At 34.4% G+C, this 11,742-nt stretch overlaps 1 protein-coding gene across 3 annotated transcripts in view; it reads left to right on the top strand.

Moving 5' to 3' along the window:
• The first annotated feature begins 420 nt into the window (after positions 1-420).
• LOC124389398 (urotensin-2 receptor) overlaps positions 421-11,742 on the top strand; it is a 41,603-nt gene continuing 30,281 nt past the window's right edge. For all 3 annotated transcript variants that reach the window (XM_046854831.1, XM_046854832.1, XM_046854830.1), the window contains exons 1-2: positions 421-925; positions 1,413-2,515. In XM_046854831.1, coding sequence (XP_046710787.1) covers positions 1,426-2,514 — 1,089 coding nt within the window. In that variant the 5' untranslated portion in view covers positions 421-925; positions 1,413-1,425 and the 3' untranslated portion in view covers position 2,515. The remainder of the gene's footprint in view (positions 926-1,412; positions 2,516-11,742) is intronic.

The raw sequence follows: 11,742 nt of genomic DNA on the forward strand, positions 1-11,742 counted from the left end.
ATGGTTACTAGAGAATATTCGAATTTATGAATGAATTAAGACTTATACTGTAGAAAATAGAGTATCATCCAAACATGCTACATATTTATTGGAGATACTACAATAAATATGATGCCCAAGGAATTCCAAAATGTTGTCTTGCCTCTGGCTCAGTCTGCACTGCATATAGGCACATCATTTTATTTTGTAGAATAAACTGACACACAGATTTTAAACATTTTATGTTGGAATATCTGACAACATATCAATTAATTATAGCAAGCATTAAGAAGCAGATTTATATCCAGAATACCTGCTCAAAGCTCTTGCCCTCTTTCCTCCTGATCCTGTCATGTATTTTTTTCTCCCTCTGCTCATCCAACCTTTGAATCCCCAACCCCTCCCACTTCTCACTCTGCGTTATTGTGTGAATGGCTCTGTCTCAGTCTCTCTCTCTCTCTCCACTCCACACACACGCATTCTGTCAGAGGAAAATCCAGCTATAGCTCAAAGTGTTCGCTTTCCTTGGAATGCTCAAGATTCATTTGCTTTTTTACCCCGTTTTTTCTTCCTTTTATGTTTATTTCTTTTAAACCTCATAATGCTTGGTAAGATCTGCCATCAAGACGTCTGAGAAAGTATGTGAAGTGATGAAGAAGAGCAGAAGTTCTTTCACAGAGATGAAGCACCTGCCTATGATTCATATGAACGTAGGTATTTAGACTATGCATCATACGGCAATGACAAAATTTACAACATTCAAGCTGTAGTACTTGAAGCCAATATTCTGGAGACATGTCCGATGGAGTGCCAGAATGTGCAGCATTCATGGTCTCTAAGTAAACTCGTTGGGGATATCATGAGTTATAAAAGAGTGTGCTATTGTCATTACAAATGCTAAACTACTCTCTGCTGGGAGGCAAACAGTCTGTGGAATTAAAACAAGGTAAGGTTTTATTATGTTATTAAAACTACACCTCAATCTTGCTTGTTTGGGTCAGTCTTGGTGCTGTGCTGGCCGATAAGAAGTGGTTTAATTAATGAGTAAATGACTGTTGCATATATATTCTGTCATTTTAATTATATAAATGAGTAAAGTAGTTTGAGTGTTTCTTGAAGCAGAATTATTTTTATTATTAATTATTGGAATGATTAATTAATTATTGTATAATTATCGGATAGATGGTGTACTGCTCTTTTACAGGTATTCAATATAATCTATCCAAATAAATAAAACTTTTGCTTAAATCTGTTTATTTTAGCAAAAGTGTAACAAAAAAAACATTTTCTATTAGTTTTATATTTTAAATTCCAGTCCTGTATGACAAATGTAAAATTGTCTGTTAATTTAATTTTTTTTTTTAATTGCTAAATTGACATTTCAACCTTCCAGCGTTTACTCTCTTATTCACTGTTTGTATCTATTTATCTAGTTGGTATGTAGACATGACCACTGTGTCAGTGGAGTCCCTGGGGGTGATGGTCGATAAAGTGTCAAATGTAACTGAGATTCCTGTGGCATCATCTGCTGAAGATGTGGCTGCAACCTTCACAATCGGCACCATCCTGTCCCTCATGTGCCTTGTTGGCGTGTCAGGAAACATCTACACCCTGGTGGTCATGTGCCACTCAATGCGCTCTGCTGCATCTATGTATATATATATTGTCAATTTGGCAATGGCTGATCTCCTCTACTTGCTCACCATTCCCTTTGTGGTTTGCACCCATTTTTTAAAGGGCTGGTACTTTGGTGATGTGGGATGCCGGACTCTCATCAGTATGGACTTTCTCACCATGCATGCAAGCATTTTCACACTGACTGTCATGAGCACAGAGCGCTATTTCGCGGTTCTTAAGCCTTTGGATACAGTCAAACGGTCCAAGAGTTACCGTAAGGCCATTGCTATTCTGGTGTGGACAGCTTCACTGATTCTAACCCTTCCTATGGTCATTGATGTAGAACTTAGAACAGAAAATTCCAAATCAATGTGTCAGACTACACTAAGTCCCCTTTCTTACAAGATCTATATCACCTCCCTTTTCTGCACCAGCATTGTGGCACCAGGTGTCATAATTGGCTACCTCTACATCTGCCTGGCTCGTGCTTACTGGATTTCACAGACAGAAAACTTTAAGCAGACTCAGAAGCTGCCAAACCACAAAGTGCTATATCTTATTTTTACAATTGTACTTCTCTTTTGGGCCTGCTTCCTTCCCTTCTGGATCTGGCAGCTACTGGGACAGTTCAAGCCAGAAATGGCTCTTTCGAACAAGGCCAGGCGCAACATCAACTACCTTACCACCTGCCTGACCTACAGCAACAGCTGTATCAACCCGTTTCTCTACACTCTTCTGACCAAGAACTACAAGGAGTACCTTCGCAAAAGGCAAAGAACCTGGACGTCTGGGAACTATTTCAACAGGAGAAACCGCTTCCAACGGTCCCCTCGCCGCTCCCTGTCATCCAGCAGCCAGCAGTGCACAGAGAGCTTTGTGCTCACACATGTATCACGTACCAACAACAGCAGTCTGTAAGGTAGGTCCCCATCTTGTTCTCTGTAAACATCCTATTACTGTCAACCTTTCTGTCAAAGCAGCTTCTGGTTTGGACTTTATTTGGAATTTTTGAATTAGAAATGCCAGAACTTAAGGTTTAAAAATATTTTTTTTATCCCTTACTAGCAGACACAATGTGTGTCAGTTGCTGTGACTTTGACCTGCAAATTTATTTACCTTTGTCTTATGAACCAACAGAAAATAAGAAAAGTAGTAGTAGTAGTAATAGTAGTAGTATTATGTTAGTACATTTCTAAATACCAGTCCCACAAATCATTTATTATGTATATTTTTTTATATTTAATTTTATTATTTTAATTTATATAATATAAGCTATTCTACTGAAATTTCAATTCTTATTTCGCATTTCCTGTCCAATGTTTTCTTACTGCTACAATGAGATGATAAAATACAGCTGAAATCTTGTGCAGCTGAAATTTTAACAATCTTGTAGCTAAAGTACCTTATTCATTAACAGTCCAAAACATTATTTATAATTAAATAGTGTTTTTTTTTTCCGTTTAATATTTATTTATTTGTTTTATTTATTTTTTTATTTCTCTCAGCAACATACTCTATATAGCCAAGTCACATGATTCAGCTGCTCTTTATAGTATTCAGTGCAGAATCAGAACCAGTATGTGCATCAACATAAAGCCGATTTAACTTACAAATCATGGATGTTTTTTTAATTAATAAACATATAGAAAAGAGCAGTTAGCATTTCTATCACTCCAGTTCATGTAATGCTAATGTGTGTGTGTGTGTGTGTGTGTGTGTGTGTGTGTGTGTGTGTGTGTGTATATATATATATATATATATATATATATATATATATATATATATATATATATATATATATATTATTAATTGTATAAATTTAATTATGAAGTGAATAAATAATATTGATATTACTATTATTACAATTGAATACCAGCAAGACTACGGAAGGCATTGTTTACATTAAATATAATCTTTATCATTTGTTTTGTTTTTAGATGAACATATAATTAGAAACTTAAACATTAATTTGTCACAAATGTGCTTGTCCATTTTAATACTGTTGTCTTATTCACAGTATCCGCTTTTTTTTTACTCATGTAATTTCTAAAAAATTCAAGTATTTTTGCCAACTAAACACTGTAAAATTAAATGCACACGCACATGTGTCTTTCTGTATAGCTGGGAGAAAAAATCAGTAAGGAGAATAACTGATAAAAGTGCAGTGCAGTGGAGTTCAGTGCTCTATGTGGCTGCACAGGCCAAAGTACATAACCTTCAATTTTGTGTAAAGTGAGAATAACAAGCGATCCCTGTCTCTGACAATCTAAATATAATTGGCCCTATGTAACAGACATTAATACGTGTAGTTTTGACTATTTCAATCCTTCTTATGGGAAATGCATCAAAAGGAAAAATATCAATATAAAAAAGCCAAGCAGAATATGCTATAAAAAAAAGCTTTTACTGCTCTTAGCAACTAAAAATTTATCAGAAAATTACAAACTAAACCAATGCACTCCTGAGACTTCCCTTGTTTGTTTACTTTTGCTGCAGTGCAGTGGAGCAAGAAACAGAAAAAATCAGCCTTCATATAAAAACATGATAATTATTACAAGTTTTGGTGTAAGACACTAGTCTGAGTTCAAACATTTTTTGTAACTACTCATCACTATTTAGTCATCAACAATGAAAGCAGCAATACAAGTCTTCTACCTGTAAAACTTTAACCCACAAGGCTTAAAAATGTAATGAAATCAATGAGAAAAACGATCCTATACTAAGATATTTTATCTATTTCTTTGCCCATTTCTTGACCAACAATTTGTTGCTAAAAAATGTATACTTTGCCATTGTAAGTTTGTGTATTTATTGTGTATATATTAGTCAGTGGTGGTTTGCCCAGCTACTTCAAATGTTACTCTCCATAAAGTCATCATACACAGCTTAAATTTAAGATTGCATTGAAACACTAATTTTCTCTTTTGAGTAAACATTTCACAGATATAAGTAGATTTTTCGTTGATTTGCTTAATGCTTTTAGATGTTGTGCATGGGGCAACATGCATCCAGCCTTATTTAGCTCTACAGAGTTCTTACTGCACTTAGTCAGAAAAGATGGTAACTACAACAAGCGCTAATAGTGCACAGTGCGGCAAGAATAATTGTCTGTCTCATGCTTTTGGGAGGAGCAGAGGACAGCAAAGTAACTATTCTTTAAGTAAAATGATAGGCTGTGTGTGTGTGTGTGTGTGTGTGTGTGTGTGTGTGTGTGTGTGTGTGTGTGTGTGTGTGTGTGTGTCTTGTAAGATATATTTAAAAGACTGGAAGGGGGAGAGGGGAAAATGGCACAAATAATATCTGTATGTCAGAAATGTTGCAACATGGTGCCCCTTTTCTCTAACAAAATCTAAGAAAAGAATAAAATAAATATACTGTATATCTCCCTTTTTTAATTCCATTTTTGGGTGGTAGTTTCAGGTCTATCAGTGTTTTTTGAGAAGTAATGACTGTAAATTTGTCGAAAATCTGGCACCTCTGGGTAATGCAACAAAATTGACTTGCTACATTGAAACCATTGGACCTGAGGTACATGTATAACTGCTCTCAGCAAACTGCCTAACTGTAGCTACTGACTTTATTACAAGGCTATTGTAAAATGTATTAGATAAGTGCCTAGCATAGACCAAGTGTGATCACTTTTTAAACTAATTTTGTCATGCCCCACCAAACTCTATGGTCACAAGCTGTTTCTGATCACAGTGTTAAATTATTCATGTTAAAGACATAAATGATAAAAGGTCAAGATTAACACTTTGTAATGGTTGCAAAAGCTCATGTAAATAACCGATTGCATCTTAAATTGCACAGATATTAGTCCTTATCTGCATTAAAACATCCTTATTTCCTTGTTTGCCTGCAAATTACTGTCAAAAACAGGTTTAATATATTATTTATATTTTCTTTCCTTTTCATTTTTATCTGAACCTGCAACAGTTACCTACTTTACTTTCAGACATTTTTGCATAAATAATATTTTAAGGTGAGTCTCAGGGGAGCCTATTTTGTGGGTAAGAGACCAAAGTAATTTTTTATGGTTTAGCACACCTGATTCCCCTCCTTAGTTAATTACAAGCTTTATGCATCTGCTTGAGCATCACATTGTGTTGCATGATGGCCCTCAATAAGCCAAATCCATGCTCTATGCTCTAAGCAGGGGTCCCTAACCTTTTTTGCACCACAGACTGGTTTAATGTCAGACAATATTTTCATGGACCAGTCTTTAATGTGTGACGGATAAATACAACAATATAAAATGATACGACTGGCATAAAAACTGGTATTTTTTTAATATAATAATAAACGTGAATGTGCTGTTCTTTTGTTCATTTTGCTAGCTTGGGGGTTTGAATTTAGTGGTAATGTATTATGTGTTATCGGCCGGAGCAGCCCCTTTAAAAAGGTAGCGGATGTAGGTAAAACATGTGACCGAGGCAAGCATCATGACAAGAGTGAGTCATAGACAGATGTGGCGGAGGGAATCTGATCATTTTCCGAAATAAAACATAGTTCAGAATCGAATAATAAATAAAACGGAAATAATGTAATTTATGTATTTTTTTCTGTGCGGACCAGAGGTTGGGGACCACTGCTCTAAGGGCATTTCACTCACTGGATGATTTCATACATAGACAAGCCTGAGCATTAATAGTCTATGGAGTATACCAGTTGGCTTTTGGCCCAAATGTTTAAACTATTGCCAGTGCAATCACAACATGAATAAATGTTTTTTGCAATTCTTGGTGCATGTTTCATCAAAACAGCTCTCGTAATTAATGCTTGGGTTGCACTAGAATTCTCATTTCAAATGATAATAGGTCACTTGACAAATTTATTCCAAACATTATGAAATATTAATGAAATAACATGATTATAATATATTGGGAGAAGTAGTTTGTGCTGTGAAATAGAAATGGAGAGCACCATGAGTAATGAGTCAGCATTCATTTGACCCGAATGTGGGAATGTGTGAGATTTAAAAACTAACATTGTAAATATACCTCCTGGTTCATTATTCATTTCCAAAGCCATTAGATGTTCTGCATACAATACAGTGTACTGTATATATGTATATGCATAAAGAATATTTATTATATTTAGCAAAATAATAGTTAAAAAAAAAATATTTTAAATTAATTTGTTGTTTTGTTACTCTTGCATAAAGCAACTCAAGTAGATCATAGTGTCTGCTGATGGGTAAAGGCTTTGTGCAAATGAAACACAGGCGATTTGCTAACTGGAGAAGCCCACTGGCTGACCCAGAACAGCTGTCTATGTTTATGGTTCTCTGTTCCTCACCTGTGTACACTTGTAAATAGTTTTCTAGTGAACTTGGACAGATGTGTGCAGCCCCATTTATCTTGCCTATCTGTATCTATATAGGTTATATAAGATATTATAAATAAAAAATTTAAAATATAATATATTTTAAAGTGGGGTTTTTTTTTGCCAGTTTCTTTGAGAAAACTGGTAAATGAATTTTCTTTTCACAGCAGTAGGTGAAAACATGACCCCTACACACACTCAGCATGCTCGTATTGCATTCTTCCCTGCAGAGAAACACTGCAGAGACTCAAGGTCAGGCTATTACAGGGAGCTGACACCCTCATCACTCATATAACACGCAGTTTAATGCACAACTCGCATGACCTAATAGTGCGATAAACTAAACGTTAGTGCACAGGTTCCCCTCATACTCTCTCAGCATTTTCAACAAATGCTCCATGGTCAAAATAACAAGCTTAATTTCATCAAATTGAAAGTTATACTTTGTTCAACTGCTGGAATATTTTAGTTATGCATCTGGAGAATTCTGCAATGGACTTGTTTCAAAGTCAGGATTAAGTAGAAGAGGAATGAATGAATCTGGAAAACTTACTAAACTTACAGCTTTCTCTAAATTCAAATCCTAAGCAAGAACAATGAATCCTTATAAGCTGTACTTAGTCTAAGGATAAGATTCACTATTTGTCTTTTTTTCAAAGTATTTTGTCACAAAAAGAAGGTTGACACACCCACAGAAGAGACACTATAGATCACAACATCTCACATTAAAGGACAAAACAAGAAACACAATGCATCAAAATGAATGACTGAATAAAAGTAATATTGTGTTGACAAGTTTTTGTGCTAAAGGAGTTTTGCATTCTTTTTACCTCCAAAATGTGTTCCACACCATTTTAACTGCAATCGTACAAAGCAACAAAGAACGAGTAATTTAAGGCTAACTGAAAGTGCTTGTGGAGCATCAGTATATCAGTGTGTACAAATTAAGGCAAGATGTTTGCCTCCTGATTTCACACGTGATGTAAAATAACATCGCAGAACCACACATTTCATGACACATTTGTACTGCTTTAAACAAATATAAAACACTGAATCAGGAAACTGAAAAGATGACACTACATGCAATAGCAATGCATTTTACAGGAAGACAAATATGCACCTTTTGAACACAAAGAACCTTCATTATAATGAATTAAAAGTTGAGAGTGATCCGGTAGTGACTAGTGAAATTTTTCAATCCATTTATGTATTTATAAAAAATCTTTTCCAGTTTTTGGACCTCTCTTGTTAAATAGTAAGAATGTAGATAGGTGAACAAGACTCACTGGGAAAAAATGCAGACCTTTGGCTACACATTGTTCCCAGTTGTCTTGCCTGTACAGATGTGTGTTTAGTGAGTAAAACATTATCTGTAATTAATTACTAGCACATGGCTGCATACTGATGTGGTGAGATTATCAATAAACTCTGAACCCATACTACAACAGGTACTCAGATTTTATTTAAATTGTCAAATTCCCTAGATTACACAGGAATATATTTTAAACCTTCTAGCAATCTAGACTTTAGAACTGCTTAATGTGTTGGTATTTGTATTTTGCATTAAAGTTTGTTTGTGTGACAGTACGTATAACAATGCCTCAGTGGAAGACTGGAATCACAGCAGTTCTTTTGATTTGTTTATTCCAGTTAAAGATGCTTCTGGTGAATTTGGTGTCACTTTTTCTTTCTCATCTTCATCTGATACGCTCTATGTTAAAAGTCACATACTTGAAAAGTATAATTTGCCATATCAGCTGATGCTTTTGCTTAAACGGTTTTAAATCAGGAAGCTGCATTTTACAGGAAAACGTGGAGTAATATACAACACAGTACAATGTAGAGAAATGCAGTTTCAAGTTCAAATTCAAGTAAAAAAATGTATTTGTCACATACACATACATACAGAGTACGACATGCAGTGGAATGCTTTTTACAACCGTCCGACATTTAAGCCTGTAAAAAAGGAATCAAATATAAGGATAAAAAAAGATAAGTAGATAAATAAAAAAGTATATACTAAAGAAAATATAGAAAATATATTTATATACATGAATCTAGATGGGGATGAATGCATAGGGCAGATATTGACAGTACAAATTAAAGTTATTTAGTCTGATTGTCATTAAAGTGTCCATGTGCAGTATGGTGAGGAGTAAAGTGACACTGTGCTGTGCAAGTTCAGAGTTGATGTGACAGTCCAGATTTATACTGGATAATAGTTATACTAAATATAAGTACTGGAAAGTATTGGGAAGCTGTTCTACAACTTAAATTAATGGACTGAATAATATTTGTATAATAGTTATATTTATGCCTGCATATCTTTTTTTTTTTTTGCATTTTTGTGCTGTGTTGTAATAAAACTCCAGATATCCTGTTAAATAACACACAGTGACACTGAATGCATTTTTTATTTTATTTTTTGCTTTCCATCTGCCCAGACAGACGCTGCTTCCTCATTCTCAAAACTTTATTTGAGGTATATGCAAACTCTAAAAATGTTCTGTTTTTGACATTTACTTTTCCCAAAAGAGGTGTACAGAAATAGGTCGATGTAATTTTACAAATTCTGTATAATGACAGTTTGACTTAAAGTCTGTCAGCTGCAGACAGCTGTCTGCATTTCCTTCTGGTAATGTTCGAAAGTTACTAATATAAAAGTTGTTATAGTGAGTTAATTCAATCTATGTTCACTTTTTTAAAATTATTTTTGCAATCATTAACGAGAAAGACTGTTTTGGCTGAAGGGGAAGTCATTTTAGGTCCTGAAGTTTGCTTTAGCAGATCAGAACACTGTAATTAGGACACTGTGGCGTGTGCAGGAAGTGAAAGGAAGGAAATTCTGGGCAAAAACAATACTACAGCACTGAGTGTAGAGAGCTTACCATGTGACAAGGGTCTCTAATGAAAGATCGTATTCCATGGTGGTTTAAGATACTATGCTGTTGACACCAAATTTACTCCTGTGTTTATGTACAGTAGCTAAAGTGAAAAGTGAAAGATCTCTCAGTTTCAGGTGACATAGTGTAGTCCTTATGGCAAATGGAAAGTCACGATTGTTTAAATTAATGAAAATCATTGGTTGCCTTCAGCCTTTTTTGAGACAATGTTTGGGTCAGAGTTCGACCAGTTTAATAATGGGTGAAATCAGATAATTGTAATCGTGTTCCTGTCAGATAATGCACCGATTCATCCTTTATAAAATTACAGTTTAGACCAAATCACTCACTTAATTGTTCTAGACATTTCACTTAGGTCCATTAGGACATTAATCATAATTAATCTCAGTTGGGTGCAAGTGAATTGTCTGATACTGATGGTTCAACGGTTAGTTTGATGTTCAGGTACTGTTTTTATTCCAAATGAATGTAGGGAGTGAGGTGGCAAGCCATTATTCATCAGTATTCCTATTTTGAGACCATGTCACTGATATGATAGGGGTTATGGGTGAATGGGGTACATTTATCAACATCATTCATGGATGTGAAGCATGAAATGTAACCCAATTTTATATTTAAATAATGTAATGCTTGTTTCATTACTTCTACACTGCACTTTTAAGTCTGTGATTAGTCTGGATCTGTGATTGACACTAAAAAGTCAGAAATGTATAATGTGACAGAAATAAAACCCATTTTTATATGTTGCATTCATGAAATGTTGCAAATCTCCAAAATAATATTTCATGAATTTTGTCTCTGTGTTACTATAAATGTTCTCTATACAATGTTATCCTGGTAGGAATGTTTATATCCAGTGCATGTATACAGGAACTGCTTATAATCTGATTTGGTGTTCTGTACATAACATTTCCCTACGAGGCTGTGTAAGTGCCAAGGTTAGTAACCTGTTCTGTCAAGCTGTTAATGAGTTGTGACACTGACATTACCAATCCTGCATGTTTTTGGCACTGCAAGTCATAATAGACATACTGTACAGAAAATCATTGATATGACTGACCTTTAATGCAATTTAAAGTAAAATAATGAAATACTAATTAGCTCTTTTTACACAATACACTTTTCTTCTAAGAGTCTTCCAGTCTTTTTCCAGTCTTGTTAACATGTTGTAAATCTGTGCCATGTTTCATGTACATGTGTGAACACTTCACAAAGGACTATTTCCTTCCTCTGGCATGAAACCAGGGTACTGCAATAATTATGGGTATCACAAAAGCCCCATATCCTGACTGAACACCTGCAGACTTGTGCTGATTATTTTTTATCCAAAATGTCACGAATGCATTTAATATAATGCCTGTTATTATGGAAGCAGTGAAATGGAAGAACTATCAACTTATTTAGTTACCTTTTTTATTGCAAGTACACAACTAGTTTACTATTAAAAACATTTAGCTGGGCACTACATTATATCTGTCCTTGGGATTGAAATCGCTGTTGCTTGTGGTTTCATTGCAAAAAAATAAGCTTGGACCTCATTTACTGTTTAATTTTTTTTTATTATTATAATTATAATGTCTATATTATATATAATTTCACAATCTTAAAACTCATTCATCTCCATAAACCCTTAAAATAGTAATAAAAATTTATAAAAAAAATAAAATAAAATTATAACATAATATTTATATACAAATATGTTTGTTTCTAACAAATGTTTATTAGGGAGCAGCACGGAACTGTTAAACACATCTGGATTTGGGTAAAATTCTAAAGTCACCATGAAATGATCTAGGGTCCAATCTTTTTTCATCAATCCACCTAAAAAGCTTTTATATAAGAAATGTATATTTTAACAATGGAAGTTATGCACTAAACAATTTTCTACACATAAACACTGAAATTCAACCAGAAGAGA

Source organism: Silurus meridionalis, chromosome 7 (genome assembly GCF_014805685.1).
Source record: "Silurus meridionalis isolate SWU-2019-XX chromosome 7, ASM1480568v1, whole genome shotgun sequence".
Lineage (NCBI taxonomy): Eukaryota > Metazoa > Chordata > Actinopteri > Siluriformes > Siluridae > Silurus > Silurus meridionalis.